The 18,432-nt window shown below is 37.4% G+C and overlaps 2 protein-coding genes across 21 annotated transcripts in view; both read left to right on the top strand.

The window, feature by feature from the left end:
• The window catches only part of STYK1 (serine/threonine/tyrosine kinase 1), a 46,279-nt gene extending 39,648 nt beyond the window's left edge, over nt 1–6,631 (top strand). For 15 of the 16 annotated variants that reach the window (XM_046011922.1, XM_046011919.1, XM_046011916.1 and 12 more), the window contains one exon: nt 645–6,631. In XM_046011922.1, the coding sequence (XP_045867878.1) occupies nt 645–849 (205 nt within the window). In that variant the 3' untranslated portion in view covers nt 850–6,631. The remainder of the gene's footprint in view (nt 1–644) is intronic. The other variant, XR_006819624.1, reaches the window with a different exon arrangement.
• Nucleotides 6,632–7,821: 1,190 nt separating this feature from the next.
• LOC123946545 (protein mago nashi homolog) lies at nt 7,822–17,439 on the top strand. 5 transcript variants are annotated; one of them, XM_046011929.1, is made up of 5 exons: nt 7,822–8,682; nt 12,039–12,097; nt 13,035–13,145; nt 15,324–15,406; nt 17,082–17,439. In XM_046011929.1, the coding sequence occupies exons 1-5, from the start codon at nt 8,589–8,591 to the stop codon at nt 17,179–17,181; spliced, it is 447 nt and encodes a 148-aa protein (XP_045867885.1). In that variant the 5' UTR covers nt 7,822–8,588; the 3' UTR covers nt 17,182–17,439. The 5 variants fall into 5 exon arrangements, with proteins under 5 accessions (XP_045867885.1, XP_045867886.1, XP_045867884.1 ...); XM_046011930.1 differs by having other exon boundaries at nt 7,831–8,682; nt 11,995–12,097; XM_046011928.1 differs by having other exon boundaries at nt 7,831–8,697.
• Nucleotides 17,440–18,432: the final 993 nt, after the last annotated feature.

Raw genomic sequence — 18,432 nt, 5'->3', positions numbered from 1 at the left:
AGAAGGATAAGACGTGACAAGAAGTGCTTGGTAACAGACTACATTATTAATTCTTTGTAAACTGGATTGAAGAAAAGACAGCTTAAAGGTGGGTAAGTACTTTATCTAGATTAAGGCAATTTCTTGGAGAAGCTAAGTAATAAAGGAGGTCAATGATGTGGATTAATGAAAGGAAACATCTAATTAATTAGATTATTCAAAATTCGTGTGAATCATATTATTCCAAAGCTTCTTATTTTGTTGGCTGTGAGGTAACTTTTACTGGGAGATACCTTATAGCTGTGGTCTGGAATGCTACAAGTTAGTACATCTAAAGGATGAGAACACTTCAGTTCTCAGAGTTTTGGGCAATAGAATGAAAAAAAAAATCAACAACACTGTTCTGTCATACTGATTCTAGTTTGAGAAAACTTCAGTCGTTCTTCTTATAAAAAGGACCCTGATAAGAAGATGGTATTAAGTGACTTAATACTTAGAGGAGGAGAAGGAATATTATTCTCCAGGGAGAACAGGAGAGGACAATGAGGAGGAGATGAAAACTGCAGAATTTGTTGCTACTGTTGTTAAGCTTTGTAAGGAGAAGAGACACGTTCCTCAAACATCTGCCTTGTCAAGGAAGCCAGTTTCTCTTATTTCCCTTTCAGGTATGGTCTTATGAAGTCTTGCTGGCGCTGGAGTGAGGAGAGCCGCCCTTCACTGAGAGAGCTGCACTCACGCGTAGAAATCGCCACTCGAACTGCAGATGACAAAGCTGTGTTGCAAGTACCTGAGTTAGTGGTGCCTGAACTGTATGCAGCTGTGGCAGGAATCAGCGTGGACAGCCTCTCCTACAGCTACAGCATCCTCTAAAGATCCTGGGGAAAGAAACATTTACGGGTGATCGCATACTATTGGGATGGATTCATTCAAGAACGGAGAATAGCTTTCTAGTGGGACATAAAGGGAGAAATAGGATATTCCCCTACACATTTCCCTAGATACCTGAAATGATGCTAGATGAGGCTTTACACTCCATTTACCCTGGAGACTGAGAAGGAGAGTTTCATTTCTGCTGTCCCAACCCTGGAGACCCACGGTAGATGAGGTGGCTGGTACCATTACAAAGCAAGTCTTAGAGATTTACAATGTTTGTCTGGCATTGCACAAATAAGCTGATCCTCCCACCACAGGATGGTGTCCACTTGAAGCATGCTTTTATCTAGATTATTATAGGATCCAGAGAAGTTGGAGTCAACTGAGGGAATAGAGAGCCATTAAAGAATATGATGAGAAAGAAAATCAAAGGTTCTCTTTGTTCAAGAGTACAGACATGGACCAGGGTCATCCTTCAAACAGAGGGTGGAGGAAGGAGATGAAGTTCCTCAGCCCTGGTCCATTCATGCTGGACTGGAGGAGGACCACGAAGGAAAACTTCCAAGTTTCCTTGTGGGTATAGATAAGGGAGAGATGGCTTCTTTTGATCTACGAGACAAGTGAACTCTGCTGGTACTACTTTTAACTCGAAGCTGGAGGGGTCCTTTCATGATTAACAACGTTCGCCAGTTATTGTTCATCAGACTAGCTTCCTGGTCCCCATAAAACTAGGGAGACTGAGCCAAGAGAGTCCATTAGGCTGTTAGGAATATACAGTTGACCCTTGAACAACATAGGTTTGACTATGTGGGTCCACTTATACATGGAGTTTTTTTTCTTGATAAATGCAGTGCAGGCTTATAAATGTATTTCTCTTCCTTATGATTTTTTCCTAGCTTACTTTATTATAAGAATACAGTATGTAATATATAGAACATACAAAATATGTGTTGACTGTTTTTGGTAAGGTTTCTGGTCAACAGTGGCTATTACTAGTTAAGTTTTGGGGGAGTCAAAAGTCATAGACAGATTTCTGACTGTGCAGGGGTTGACAACTTAATCGCTGTGTTGTTCAATGTACTATGTACTATGTGTGTATTTAATAAGTAGGAAATGTGAAAGCCAAGAAAGAATGCTTAGTAGTCCAGAAGGTCTTTGAAAGGGTTATAAAAGGGCGCAATCTGAGACAGAAGGATTGTAGTTTCTGATTCAATCATTTATTGATGTACTGTGAAATTTATTAGTTAAATTAATGTTTATTGAGTAAAGGAGGGTTTTTCTTGTACACAGCTGCCAAAATCTCTACGATAGGGAGGATAAAAGTAAATAAATAAAAAAAAGTAAATAAATGGAAGTTAATGTCAACAGAAAAATTCAAGAGACAATCTACATTGTCAGAAAACTGATTCCTCATGTGTGAAATAGGGATAATACCTACTCACAGGGTTGTTGTGAGGACTGAACAAGAATATACATTTGTAGAGTACTGGGCTCATATGTGCTCAATAAGTGGTAGTTTCCTTTCGTTTTCCCTTCCTGTCCTAGAATCTTTCATCTCTTTTTCATATAAAATCTGCTGTAGCCAGAAAGAGAAGCTCAATGTGTCAGTCACACTACACTGAAGGATGGTATGGTACATGTACCGCGTGACTAAAATCATGAGCTCATCATTTTTGTATGAGGTTCTAGATGATGCTAGTAGCCTCAAACAATTTAAAAATACAGAAAATAACAGGGTGATGACAATGTACTTGAACATGTGATCTATGGTTTTAAAAGAACACTCTGGGTGCTCCGGGAGGGACACTGAAGGCTACTGCAGGAAAGATGACTGACAGTTGACAATTCTGTAGAAGTTGGAATCCTTATGAGGTCATGATTAGTCATCCAACTGAATAATGATTCTTGCCCCTTCAGAATACCACATGACTAGTAAGAATGCAAGTGAGTGTTAAGTTGCAATAGGGAGAAGGGAGGTAGAGGGCTTGGCACGTAATGATAAAGTCCTATGGAATCTCGTTGTTGTCACTTGCCTGTTAATTTAAGTCAAATTTACAAAATATTTATGTATTAATTCAACTAAAAAAAGGTGAGTGTTAGATCCAACTGTACAAGGCACTGTTCTAGGGTGTTGGATAAAACCGAGAGCTTTCAATTACAGTCTAGAAAGTAAGAGACTTTAGGTATAACTTTGTGTGGGAATAATTACAAATTGTAAGTGCTATGAAGAAAAACCATAGGGTAGTAGAAAGAAATGTAAAATGACTTCCTGAAGAAATGGCATTTAAACGCAAACCTTAGGGGCAGGTAGGTAAACCTGACAAAAAGTGAGGAGAAGAGCCATGGGGGGGGTGGGGGGGCTATAAATGTGTATATATATCTGGGGCAAGGAAAAAGCCATGATTTGTTTGAGGAACTGCAAGTAGGCAGTGGATGGGGGCATAGTGAGGTTAGGAGGAAAGTGGTGCATAATTCATCAGAACACTGCTCTTTCATACTGTATATTAATAGTTGTTTTGGTAGGAGGGGAAGCAGCAGACAATTCCTATTTAAAATTTTTATCCTTAATTTTATTTGCATTTCTGAATATAGGTTTAGAAAAATGGATAAAATAATTGTTTATTCTAAGAAAACTGGGTTTTCCCCCTCACTTGGCCAGGCTCCCTCCAAAAGGGGGTTTATATTTTTGGCATTTTACCTGGTCAGCCAAACCAGGCATTTCTGAGCTAATGAGTGAAAAAGAGAATTAGAATATTTACCATTCAATTAACTTGAATCTGGGCTAGGATTTGTTTTATTGTTTTGATTCCACCCTCCATCTTGTTTTTCCAATTTATGCTTTATTGTTTAAAAAAGCCTCTAACAGCTAGGAACTGACCTAATGACCACCTAGATAGAGTCTAATTGAAAGCTGAAAATGTAGTTTAACTTAGAATAGTCTGAACCAGTAGTTTCAAATGACGCTTGTGCAGAACACTAGTGTTTTTCAGGGTGGATTAAGGTGTTATTAAAATTGAATATTTTTTTTACCATTTTTAAAGAAAAAGTAAGGTAGTAGATAGAATTTTCTTAACCTTGCTGTAATAATTTTTATTAAATTTTTGCTTTATCATAGCTCCTTTAAAAAAGTTTAGGAAATACAGTGGAAACTGGGAGGATATCCTATTATCCTTCATTTAGAGACTGTTTTTATTTGTTTTGGAAATAAGAGTTAGTGGTCATGCTGAGTTGGAGGCATATGATATTGTCATATACTGGAAAAATTATTAGTCTGAATACTGGAATTAAATATATCATCATGTCATAATAATCTAGCAATAGTGTCTACCACATAGGAACATAGATCTGAGAAACAATGGTATGAAACTTTTGGTGTTTCTGTGTAATGGTGTTTCTCTTATTAAAAAGTAATACCACTAAGTGAAAAGTGAATTAAAAAAGTAATACCACTAAGTGAAAAGACAATTATAAATGTTAAAAATCCATAGAGAAGTCTTATTTTTAAAAAGATTTCATTTATTTATTGATATATTTATTTATTTGAGAGTTTTATTTATTTGAAAGGGAGAGACTGCATGCATGTTTGCAGCAGGGGGAGGTCTAGAGGGAGAGGGACAAGCAGTCTCTGTGCTGATTTTGGATCCCCACGCAGGGCTCCATGTGGGCCTCAATCCCATGACCCTGAAACTATGACCTGACCTGAAATTGGGTCAGAGGTTTAAGCGACTGAGCTACTCAGGTGCCCCAAGAAGTCTGTTTTAGAAGAGAGAAGAGAAAGATGGGTGGATGGCATAAAGGCTGAAATAGACCATTTCATTCTGACATTAAAAGTTTTTTGATTACCTTAGAATGTTGTTTTAGATTATGTAATATTCTTGACTTATTACTCTGACCCATTTAATGGAATGAGATAGCCCTGGCAGCTTTTGTTCTGTAAATACAAATTCAAACTATTCAAAAGCTACTGATAAAGTAAAGAAAACAAATGAAAACAACAACAACTATACCTCTCCTCTTTAGTGGTTATCTCAGGAAATTCAGGACATAATTCTGAAAATTTTAAGTAAGAATGATTTGATAATTTTAAATAGGCAAAAGGCAAAAGAAAAGTGTGAGGACAGAGCAGACTCGAGAGATCAAAAGAAGAGAGCATTTGAGATGCAGGAAAAATCAGAACATTTTAAAAGATTAACACTTCTAAGAAATAATCATCTCTGACCATAGCCCTCTGACTTGATTCATCACTGTGAAGCTGAAAGCAGTAAACTTAAAATTTCAGGGGAAAATCATTATTCTATCAATGAATACTGTGTATTTGATTAAACCATTAAGCCTTAATTTTGCCTGGAGTTGGAAATAAAATGTGTATTTCTTAACTACTTAAGAAGGATATTTTAAAGCTAATCACAGATAGGTTGCTTTGGCAAAGGCAGAAATAGTTCTTTATTTGGCTTCATTTAAGCTGCCCAAACATTTGTTTTCATAAATAAACTCTGGCGATCCTGGTAAGTATGCTCTAATTTGAACCCTACAGCAACTGAGATTGAGATTTCTCAGTGTTTGAAAAACATTTTCACTATTTCCAGCCCAGGTAAAAGGGTATGAAGTGGTTCTTAGGTAACTTCACTGTCCAACACAGTAGTCAAAACACACATGTGGCTAGTTAAATATTAATGTAAGTTAATACAAATGAAGTAAAATGAAAAAAAAAAAATTCAGTTCCTGGCCTCACCACTCACATTTCAAGTGCTCAAGAGCTGTTCAGAACATTTCCACATCTCTGTTGTATAACATCCAAGAAAAGACTACAAAACACAAAGGCTTTATCACTCTGCAATCCTTTCAGATAGAAGAGAGAGTGGCTTATTTTTTTCATATAGATAAAGGATTAAATACATATATTTTCACATTTCATCCTAAAAACAGATAGGGTTAGAGAGGATTAGTCTTTACCTCAGAAGGGGATAAAGACAGTAATTGGCCTATAGATAAATATCTTAACACTGTGCATTCCACACTCACTACTTACATGTAGTAAGTTCTGATACCTGTAGCTCGCTCTCTTACATAAGCATGAACATGAACACTGGCATGTGTGCCAGAAATCTGAAGGACATGCACCAGGGAATCTAAAGATACTGAATGAGTCTCCCTTCCAAAAACAAACCAAATGGATTACTGCTTATATTTTCAGAGTTACTATGGGATATCGTGGCCAAATTTCTGTGGGTTATTCTTGTAATAAGTACACTGACCAACTCATTCCTGTTTGCCTGAGACTTTGCAGGCTTTAAAACTGAAAGTTCCACATCCCAGGAAATGCCCCAATCCTGGTCGAACTGGAACAGTCACCTTAGTGGTAAGGGATAGTGCTTTATGTCTTTTGAATGTTTTCCATAATGGCAGAATAATCTTTATATATTAACATTTATGTAATGGTTAATATAGATTTCTATATTGACAGTTATAGAAGCGTTAATATAGACTCCACATAATCTGGCCCAGTCTGCCTTTCTAGTTATTCTACTTGCATGAACCTTATCTTGTAACTATAGCGATTTCTTCGCTTTCCCAAATCACACACTTTCCTACCACTGTGCCTTTGCTTAAGGCTGTTTTCTGCCTGGAATTCTTTTCCTCCCTTTGAACATATACTGAACTTATTCAATGAGGTCTGATTCGAATTGTACCCCTTGTCACAAACCTTCCCTGATTTTTCCCTTTCTGCAGTTTCCCCCATTCCCCAATAGAATGACTTGCTGCTTCTGCTGTTCTACCAGCATTTTAAAAATATTCTTTCTTTCCTTTATTTAACAATTGATAATTTTTTTAAAAATGGCTGATTTAAGCATCTGCAATAGTGACTTCAACCTCACCTCCCAGCTCAATAATGATGGATGTAATCTGCTTAACAATTTCAGGAGGACGGTGCAAATCAAGGAGTACCCTGTGGATCCAGTCTTAGAAGTTTTTCTTGTAGTGATTCTCAAAGCCTTGATAGGCATCTGAATTGGTCCTTTCACTTTGAGATTCTTGTCCTCAAGTCAGCACACACCTTCTCCAAAGATTTATCTTGTGGCTGGTTAGAGTAATTCTTAAGTGAATCGCTACCTCTGGTTCTATGGGTGTCTTCCTGGTGTCTTTAAAAGTCATGGCTGCGGTGTGGCTTCCTGACTGACTTGTTCCCCTGTGAGAGGGGAACAGTGGTGAGTCAAGAGCAGGAGCAGGAGATCCAAAGCTCTACTGTTGCTGTGACACTGTTCCTTCCTCAAGGAACTAAAAATATTCTTTCTTCTAACATTTGTTTCGTTATGTTAAATTTTTCTACTCTTTGCTCTCTTCTTTGGACTGAAAATGTAAAGGGCTCTATTATTACCAGCGTCCATCTATTTCTGGCACATAAGAAATGCCTGTTAAAATCATTAGGTGTTTTATAAAATTTAAAGCTTATTATACATTTATTATCTCATTTGGTCTTCTCAGCAATTCTGGAGGTTCACAAAGTCGACTGTAGGACATTGTAGGGTATTCATTTGGCTGGTGAACAAAAAGAGATGTAGACAGTGACTAAGTAAGTAACCAAGGTTAGTAGATAGTGTAGTATGTGGTGGGAATGAATCCAGGTGTTCTGACTGACACTCTTCTAAATCTTGCGGAAGGTTAAAGGTCACCCAACAGAATTACTCTGCTGGTAAAAATAAAAAAAGGGTGATCAATAATATTTAAAAAGTAGATTTTGTATAAAAGTTCACCTAGTCTTTCTACTTCCTTCAAAACCCATTCCACATCGCAGCGTTTCTTCATCTCCCCGATTTAATTCTTTCTGGTAAGAAACGTGGGCTGGGGCACCTAAGTGGCTGAGTCGGTTGGGCCTCTGCCTTCAGCTCAGGTCATGATCAGGGGAGTACTTAATGGAGCCCCACATGGGGCTTCCTGCTCAGCGGGGAGTCTGCTTCTCTCTCTGCCCCTCTCCCTGCTCACACTCTATCAAATAAAATCTTAAAGAAAAAGAAAGAAGAAACGCGGGCTAAATCATTTGATCTTAAGTCAAACTGTCAAACTCCATAGGCTACTAAAGATTAACCCTTACTGAATGATTAAAGTTTTACTATTAAGAGGAACGCTCTTATACCGTGACTGTCAGAGATCTTTAGTTCCAATGGGCTTTTCAAATTTCAGACCTCTTGTCTGATGGATTCTTTCTACTTCATCTCTATTCTAGGCTTTTAGCTGCCGGATAACTAGCAGTCACTACCCAAAGGGGAAAGCTCCGGTTAGGAATCTAACTGGAGGGTAGGGTGATATTCCATGTCTACCTTTCTGGTTCTGGGCTTTATCTTTCTCATTCCACCAGTTAAAGGGGGCCGAGGCCACACCCACCTCGTGAGGACAGGATGCCGCGAGAATTAGAGACCCGAAAGGTAAGCGACCTGAAAACCTCAATTCTAAACCCATAAAAAATAATCTCACATTTCACACTTCTGTGTTTTACTAATATAATCTGATCTACTTAATTTTGGGGGGAAAAATGTTCTTCCAACCCCAGTAAAGAGAAATTCCTCTCGCCCTGGCGCCTCCAAGCCTCTGAAATGGGAAACTGTCTTCCCGCTTTCCTTCGGTGACCTGGGACCCGAAAGGCGCGCCCGCAGTGACGTATTAATCCCGGGCGGTGACGTCACTACCAGGCGCCCGGCGGCAAGTTGGCCGGGCCTTGGGCTGGCTTTAGGGGGCAAAAAATGTCTATGGCCAGCGATTTCTACTTGCGCTACTACGTAGGACACAAGGGCAAGTTTGGACACGAGTTTCTGGAGTTCGAGTTTCGGCCAGACGGTGAGCAGAAGAGCGGTGAGCCGCGGCCACAGCCTAGCGCGGTGCGCGACTAGGGGAAGCGGGGCGGAGAGGACGTGGAGAAGGCGGGTGGAGTGCACCCGTTTCAGTGGGCTTGCAGGTGTACAGTGGGGACTGAGGGCACTGCTAGAGCCAAAGTAAATCCGAACCTAAGCCTATCAGAAGCATAAGTTGGTGTAAGTGAGTTCATAAAATCTAATCCTGCCAGATACTGGAAACTTGAACATAGGGTAATCAGAATCCTACTTTCAGCACACCGTCTGGTTTACTTGGCGTCATCCTTGAACACTTTAAAGAACGTCCCACCACGCTGTTGTGCAATGGATGCTTAAAGTCTTCCGGTGACCGGTAATTTTCGGACTCCCATGCAATCATTGTATTCATGCAGACGCTCTATGTAAGGCCACGTGTCTAGGAAAAGGAATGAGACCTATTCTGAAGGAGGGAGCTCCGCGTGTAGAAAAATAAGCGTAGGGTGCTTAAATATAGTCGTTCTCCATAAGATGCATTAAGGATAAAAAGGGGGAAATGGTTAGGGGGTACTAGGAGTCAAAGAAAGCTTCCTAGGGAAGGTAGCAGTTCAAATTGTAGCTGGTGCGCAGGGATGCTCTGGGCTTCCCAAACAGACCGTACTGGGGGCTCACATCTGACAAAATCCAAAGGCAGAGAATCTACTGGTGGTGAGACAAGAAAGGAATTTATTTCAGAGAGGCCAGCATCGGGAAGACAGTGTAGTAGCATCTCAAAGACTGTCTGCAAAATGCCAAAAATACGTGCCAAAAAAATGTGGGGCAAAGGTGGGTTTGAGATCATAATAATGTAAGTAGGGAAAGTCCTCTTTCAAGGTGAGCCTTGAAATGAGAATAGGTATTTTTCTTGGCCTTCGAGGGGAAAAAACCATTCAGACTGCTGAAAGCAGCATGAACAAAGGGAGAGGTGGAACTGTCTGCTGACACATAGGTGCAGCATATTCTATGATTTGAGTGCCCCAGTACTCTTTTTAGAGACTTACTGTGTACTGAACTCTGCTTAGATCAAGGACAGTTCACCTGCATAGACTTTTGAGAGCTTTGTGAGCATTCTTTGAATGCGTGTTATGTGCAGGGCAACACGTAAGTACAAAAATTGAGGGTACAATAATGAGTAAGTCTCTTTAATTTCTCTGAAGGAGTTAAGTCTTGGTGGCTGATGCAGACATGAATGAACCTAGTCATAAAACAGTGTGGATGTTAACTGGTGTATTAAGCTTTGGACAAAGTTCTGTGAAAGTGAAAAAAAAAAGTAGAGAAGCATCACATATTAGGAAAGAGGAAGAGTATCAAGACATTTAAGTTCAGAAGTTCAGAAACCTTAATCACTTTATTCTCCCTCGTTCTCCTCATGTCTCTTCTAAATTTAGCTAAGGAGCCAAATTTACCTGAATTCTCCATCTATTCTTTTCTTAGATGATACTCTTCTTAGTGCCTTTGCCTTTGAACAGCTTTCAGCTTGCCTCTGTCATGTTTAGCCAATCACATAAATTAAGTAGTCTGATATTATCAGGGAGAGTTCATGCCAGAACAGTGGTTCTCATCCAGTTATCTGCCACCACACCACCATGTATTTCCTTCAGTGGTGAAGGGATAACCTTGTTAGGGGAACCTACCATTTTAGAGATCAGGACCACATTACATTTATATCTGAGCAACTGACTACAGCCATGAGGAGAAGCATGCATCAGGCAATACAAAAGTCATGATGGATTAAAATTAAACATTGGTCAGCTAACAAACTGACCAGTTTTTATCTAGAAGCAGTACATAGTTCATGTGCATCTTAGTCACAGTGCTAAAATAGTAGCATTGCTGTATTATATACATATATTAATTTGAAGGAAATAATTAAAAGAACATTTTGGAGTATTGGGGAAAACATGAGTATTGGAAGAAGGTAGACTAGAGATGAATCTTTTTGACCCTGGGCAGGTTACTTAACTCTGTTCTCTCAAGTGTGAGTAGATGAGAGAATAAAACATTTTAAGGATTGTTTTACCAATTAAATTAAATTTTCTGGGTAAATCACTTAGGGCTAATACAGATATATAACATAGGCTTTAAAAGAAATGTTAGTTCCTTTTCAGATTCCCTGTCTAGTTCATGACATAGTTTAAGCAAACGTGCCTTAAAAATTAACAAGTCAGGAAATGACAGATGCTGGCGAGGATGTGGAGAAAGGGGAACCCTCCTCCACTGTTGGTGGGAATGCAAGCTGGTGCAACCACTCTGGAAAACAGCATGGAGGTTCCTCAAAATGTTGAAAATAGAACTACCCTATGACCCAGCAATTGCACTACTGGGTATTTACCCTAAAGATACAAACATAGTGATCCGAAGGGGCACGTGTACCCGAATGTTTATAGCAGCAATGTCTACAATAGCCAGACTATGGAAAGAACCTAGATGTCCATCAACAGATGAATGGATCAAGAAGATGTGGTATATATACACAATGGAATACTATGCAGCCATCAAAAGAAATGAAATCTTGCCATTTGCGACGACGTGGATGGAACTAGAGCGTATCATGCTTAGTGAAATAAGTCAATCGGAGAAAGACAACTATCATATGATCTCCCTGATATGAGGACATGGAGAAGCAACATGGGGGGGTAGGGGGATAGGAGAAGAATAAATGAAACAAGATGGGATTGGGAGGGAGACAAACCATAAATGACTCTTAATCTCACAAAACAAACTGGGGGTTGCTGGGGGGAGGTGGGATTGGGAGAGGGGGAGGGGGCTATGGACATTGGGGAGGGGAGGCGAACCATAAGAGACTATGGACTCTGAAAAACAACCTGAGGGTTTTGAAGGGTCAGGGGTGGGAGGTTGGGGGAACAGGTGGTGGGTGATGGGGAGGGCACGTTTTGCATGGAGCACTGGGTGTTGTGCAAAAAGAATGAATACTGTTACGCTGAAAAAAAAATAAATAAATAGAAAACATAAACTAAAAAAAAAAAAAAAAAAAAAAAAAAAAAAAAAAAAAATGACCCTCCTGTTACACTGAATGATGTTAAAGGTATGAAATATTTAAAAATTATGTTGAATATTTAAAAATTCTTTGAAGGCATGAAAGTTTTGAAAATGACTGGCTTCAGCTGTAGCCAACTTTTTACCAAAAATATTTGAGTGTTTACAGGTCTAGCTAACATTGATCTTATGCTAAAAGGTGGAAATATTAATAAAAGTAGTACTGTAAAACAGTCTTTACCTTTGAAATTGCTTACGGTGTCATATCTTTATTATTTTTTTTTAGCAGTTTTTGCTGTTATAGAGTGAATTTTTTTGCACTCCCCACAGGAAAGCTTAGATATGCCAACAACAGCAATTACAAGAATGATGTCATGATCAGAAAGGAGGTAAGTTCTTTTCAATTGTTTAATTTTTTACATTTAGACCATTTTCTTCATGTCTTAAGAATTTACAAAAGTACATCTAAGGTTGTATTGCTGTAAAGAAGCCAATTTATAGATTGAAAAAAGAGTCCATTTAAATTAGATCTAAATGTAGCATGTGTAACAGCCAAAGAAGCATTCTGAATATATTAAGTTGTCCCACCTTTGAACATATAATTTCATTCATTTCCTATTTAGGTTTGTCTTTTTATCCCATTCCCTGTTTAAACTAATTGATAGTCAAGATTATTTATTTATTTTAAAAAAAAGATTTTATTTATTTATTTATTTGAGAGAATGAGAGAGGGAGAGGGACAACACGAGAAGGGCGAGGGTCAGAGGGTGAACCAGTCTCCCTGCTGAGCAGGTAGCCCGATGTGGGACTTAATCCTGGGACTCCAGGATCATGACCTGGGCTGAAGGTAGTCGCTTAACCAGCTGAACCATCCAGGTCCCCAATAGTCAAGATTTAAACACAGTATGAATTTTAAATGAAAGGCTCAAAAGTTAGGGGTAAGAAAAAGTTTAGAGCAGTAACTGTAATGTATACTTGTATTTGTCTCTGTTTGCCTCACAGATTTTCTGTTATCATTGTTAACTACTCAGAGGTATTTGAATCCCATGTTACAAAGGCAAAATCCAGGGTTTTAAAAGGGGGCTAGTGTAAGTTATCTTTTTTTTTTTTTTTAAATTTGGAGACAAATATATATTGAAGGAAAGGGCAAGCGAGTTAATAAAATCTTAAGGATGAGTGATTCTCTCCCATCTTGTATTTTGGGATCAGTATTAGATTTTTCTGTGACAGTCTGAATATTTAGGGTTTGTAACTTTGTATGTTATTTCATTCTGAATTATGGGAAGTAATAGACATTGCTGAATTTTTATTGTAATTTATTCTCAGGCTTATGTGCACAAGAGTGTAATGGAGGAACTGAAGAGGATTATTGACGACAGTGAAATTACAAAAGAAGATGATGCGTTGTGGCCTCCCCCTGACAGAGTTGGCCGACAGGTTTGTATTCAGTGGTTCTTTATGTGCACACATGTTAGAAATTGGTGATGTAATTTTTATGTTTCTTCTTATTTATTTAGCATAGATCCTCATTGATTCTTTGGTTTTCCATTTAGTAGGTACCCAGTAAATACTCTTTAATTTTATTTCACTTAGTCTCATTTTCTGTTCTACCTCTGAATAGGAAAGGAGTCAGTACAGAGCTCTAAATTTAGACTTCTCTCTGACCAGTCTTCTCTGTAGCCTCACCAGTTAAAGTTAGGATGTTTTCCTGTTACGGATAATTGCTATTGAATATTAATTACTTCTATTAAGAATAACTACAGTGTTTGTGAAATTCAAGAGAGGATTCTTATTGACTGTAGAATTCACCTTCTTGATTTTCATAATGTTGAGAACTCTTTACTTGCACCCTTATGCCTCAGAGAAGGATTTCATTGGTTTCTCTGTTCAAACTGACCATTACTTTTGCCTCCTATTCCCTATGGAGTAATTAATGTTTCTCAAAGGGCTTCTGGAAGTTTGAAGGCTTAATTTCACTTTGTAGAGAGACAGTTTGATTGTTTTTTTTCAATTCTTAAAGAAATGAGATACAACTCCTGGACGAAGAAACACTTAATTTCACTTTTGTATATTCCTGAGGATTATACTTAACATCCCCTTCCTTGACTAAATGAAAATGTGGAGAAATCAAATAAATGGTGACATTCTGTAGCAGTCACTTAACTCCTCTTCTATTTAAAGAAGCATTTAGGAAAGCAAAGGTAAAGTTAACAGAATTTATGTTCTGCATTGTAAACACTTTTAAAAAGTAAATTTAAGTCTCGGTTTGTTTGATGCAATAGGTACATACGTACTAAAAAACAGACACCACAGCAGTAAACCTTTTATCTCTTTTAGACTCAGGTAGAACTCAGTATTTTCATCTAGGTTTTGATATGTTCATATGTTTTAGTGGGGAGGGGTAGGCATGTTCCAGAAATCATCTATTGGATCTTTAAGTCAAAATTTTTTGATCGTTTGAGAGCTTTAGTTAGTTCTCTGTTTTGTGTGTGCCAAAAACTTTGCATAATTAGGTCTCGTAGTGAAGTACGGAGCTAAGATCATCTTTATTGGCATTTGTTATTTAACCTGGTAAATCACTATAGACATATAGCCTCTTAATTATTGGTTTTAGATTTGCAGATAAAATGTAGAAAATAATTTCTATAATAATTATGGCACACTAAGAATGTCTACAGTACGTCATATTTGTTTTACTGGGTCTTAATTTTCTTTTTTTTTTTAATATTTTATTTATTTATTTGACAGACAGAGATCACAAGTAGGCAGAGAGGCAGGCAGAGAGAGAGGGGAAAGCAGGCTCCCTGCTGAGCAGAAAGCCCATGCGGGGCTCGATCCTAGGACTCTCAGATCATGACCTGAGCTGAAGGCAGAGGCTAAACCACTGAGCCACCCAGACGCCCCTAGGTCTTAATTTTCAATGCTTTGTGAAGTCAAACCAGGGTGTTTTTCAGTCTTAACAGCCAAGGACTCAAATACCAATACATTTGCTTACTCATGGTTGTAAATACATCATTGTTTTTTCCCTGTGCTTTATGCGTCTGGTATTGTGCATTTATAAAATACCCTGAGAAGAGTGTCTTAGGGCTTACAGAGTATGTTTGTAAAGTCCTTAGCAGGGTCTCCTACCTAGTAGATGCCAAAGCAGTGCTGTTAGTATTACACATTTTATTTATAAAGTTTGATAGAAGGACTAAATGTGCTTGTATTTATTTATTAAAAATAGGTTTATACCCATATTTACAGAATTGTGCTTCAAAGTTATATCTTTAGTTTTTACTGATTTAAGAAATATTTGTGTGTACTCTTAACGTGTATCATTCATATTTATGGTGACTTCTTTCTGAGATTTCTGGAAAGCTATTCTTGGTTGATCCTAATACTGGGGACTCCTGAGCAGTTGATGAGGTTTTTATTTTATAGACACAGTTTATGTCTATCATTCTTTTCCTTTTGTTTTCCTTTTCCTTTTCTTTTATTTCTTCCTTTTTTTTTTCCCCCTCTGTGACTGCTAGAAAACTTGCAGCTAAATTGAGACCTCTTGGTAACAAGGATATAGACACCTTTGAGGTGAAGTTTTACATTAACTACAGCAATCTATTTTATTTTTTTCAGGAGCTTGAAATTGTAATTGGAGATGAACACATTTCTTTTACCACATCCAAAATAGGTTCTCTTATTGATGTAAATCAGTCAAAGTAAGTATGCTAAAGTATTTTAACTAAATTGATGTAATTTAGGGATGTCTATATGGCTCAGTCAGTTAAGCTTCTGCCTTTGGCTCAGGTCATGATCCCAGGGTCTTGGGATTGAGTCCACATCCAGCTCCCTGCTCAGTGGGGTAGAGGGGAGTCTGCTCCCTCTGCCTGCCACTCCCCTGCTTGTGCTCTTTCTTTGACAAATAAATAAAATCTAATAAAATAAATTGACATAATTGATTTGAGAGGCTCATTTTAGAACAGTAGCCAGTTTTCTAGGATTATTTCAGTGGCCAGTTAATCAGTTTATTCTGCAAATGAAATTCGACTTTTATGTCATTAAAGACTTCCTGTCAAAGTGATTAGCAGTTTATATTTTGATTGTCAAAAAAAAATTTAATCTGACCACTGCATAACAGTGAGCAAATTTTAATTGCTATTTTTGGTAAAAATCTGGGTAGGGTTTCATAAAATTTGAAAGAAATCCTTATTGGATTATATCAGCCTCATTAGCCTAATATCACGTCATTCTCCTCCTTGAGTTTAATATTTGAAAGAAATTGAAAAAAAATCAGTATAACTTAAGTGTGGTTTTACCTTCCTCTATCTTCCCAAGTTTGTTTCCTCTGGGCCTTTGTAGGACATACTATTGTTTTTGCCCAAAAAATTTCTGTGCTTCCACTTCTTTCGGTTATGCCTCAAAATGTTTTCTTAGTGCTCTTTCTTCTGTCATCCTAAATTGTAAGAACTTACTTGTTTGCTTTTCTGGTTTGAATGTGAACTCCGTGAGAACCTTGCCGTGTCACCAAAGTTAGCACAATTCCTGGCACACAAGAAGTGCTTTGTAAATATTTATTAGAGGAAAGAAAAAAGGAATGAATGCATAGTAACTATTGGATACAAAAGGCTATGTTTGTAAAGACCAGTCAGATACTTTTGAACTATCAAGCTGATTTTCCCACAGTTGATGAGGATGTGGTGTTCATACCCTAACTGGGATTTTAAATTGGTACAGGGTTTTTTGGGAAGCAGTTTGATAATTATGCATCAAAAGCTGCTAACATTTCATTGTTTAAAATTTATTTTTATTTTTATTTAATTCAATTAATTAACATATAATATATTATTAATTTCAGAGGTAGACTGATTCTTCAGTCTTCTATAATACCCAGTGTTCATTACATCCTGAAGCTGCTAACATTTTAAATTCATGGTTGCGTGGGGCGGGGGAGGGATAACTGGGTGATGGACATTGGGGAAGACGTGTGTTATAATGAGGGAAAAATAATGTTAAAAAGGGCACAGGGAATGATTTTAGGTATGAAAATAGAGAAATGCCAAAATATTTATAGTTATCCTGTGAGGAGTGACTCATAGTACTGAGTATTATTTTTTTCTATCTTTATAATTTTATCTGCTTTCTACATTCTTACTATGTATAGCTATTTCTTTTTATAAGGAAATAAATACTTATATAAATGAAACTGGTGAAGAGATTTATATATTTTTTAGAAAAGACAGAAATGATATCAGTATGTTCATTTTAGTTGCAGCAGATCCTTCCTTTCTCCTGAATTCCTTTGTTTTGGTGTGTGTTTTGTTTTGGGAATTGACTTTAAAATTATGTGTTTCATCTTAGGAACAAAAAAGTAACTTTTACCTTTTTAAATTTTAGGGATCCTGAAGGCCTTCGAGTATTTTACTATTTGGTGCAGGACCTGAAATGTTTAGTTTTTAGTCTTATTGGATTACATTTCAAGATTAAACCAATCTAAACTGTATGTTTTTGAAGCTGTTTTTATATTTAATTAAGGGATGGGTTTGTCATTTACACTCTTGGGATTTTTATAAATGTGAAGGTTGTTTTGTTTTGTTTTGTATGCCAACTAACAATAAGAAAATACATAAACAGGCTTAATGGTTATTCTCAGCTTGGGTCCAAGTGGTGTGGATAGTCCTCACACATGAAATTCTGTAAATAAAAGCAACCTTTTGTTGAAAATTTGCTCTAATAAAACATATCAAAGCCTGGATGGAGAGTGGGTTTTTTGTTTTCTTTTTTTTTTTCCAGAAGGCTAAGTCTCTTTATTCACTTTAAGGTAATAAAGAATTGTTCTAGTAGGTACATCCTATGGTAGAAGTTCTTTCAGGCAGAAATGTGATGCCAGATTTTCATCCTTTAAAAGCAATTGCAGATGTCTTCTTATTTCTTTCATACCTAATGGTCCGTAATTTTTTGGTGCCTATAGAAGTTGTTTACAGAAGATTCTGGATTTTTCACATGTATCCCAAACCCCTCAGGAATTCTTAAGATTTTAATATTTTTGGTGTAATCAGTAATTGTCTAAAGAGTTACAAGAGTCAGGTCAGCACCCCAGTTGAAATACATCTTCTATTATGCCCTTATTCCTTATTTCACAGTAGATTTTTGTCTGTAAGGTATTTCAGAATATATTTTGTGTTTCTGTAGGAATTAAATGAGTTCTCAGCATTACAAGTTATTTAAAATCGAGACTTTAATGCACGTGTGTGTGTATCTGCACTATTAAGAGCATGATTCAACTTATGATTCTCAGTTTCCTGCAACCTCTTTCATTAACTTCCCCTGCTAGTAACTATGCCCCTGGGATTGTTAATCCCTCATCTGAACCCCCAGTCTTTAAAAGTGTGCAGTCCTAGTAGTGAGAATTCACTCGCCCCTGGGACGTTAGGACTGACCTTATTGGGAAGAATTGATCTCTGAAGGTTTGCTAGTATTCCTGAGCTCAGTTCTCGAGTGGGTCTGTCCAATAAACTTCTTTGACATAATAGAGACGTTCTGTATCTGTCGACCAATAAGGTAGCCACTAACTACCACACATGGCAACTAAGTACTTGAGATGTGGCTAGTATAACTGAATTTATAGTCCTATTAAACTTTTTTCAAGATTTTATTATGAAAAATTTCAAGCATAGAAGTTTTTATAAGAATTGTAAAATGAATACCCATCTGTCAATTCAGATTCTTTAATTAACAATTTTTACTA

This window comes from Meles meles, chromosome 7, assembly GCF_922984935.1.
Source record: "Meles meles chromosome 7, mMelMel3.1 paternal haplotype, whole genome shotgun sequence".
Lineage (NCBI taxonomy): Eukaryota > Metazoa > Chordata > Mammalia > Carnivora > Mustelidae > Meles > Meles meles.
The sequence above is the reverse complement of the archived record's forward strand: the minus strand, read 5'-3'. Positions and strand labels throughout refer to the sequence as shown.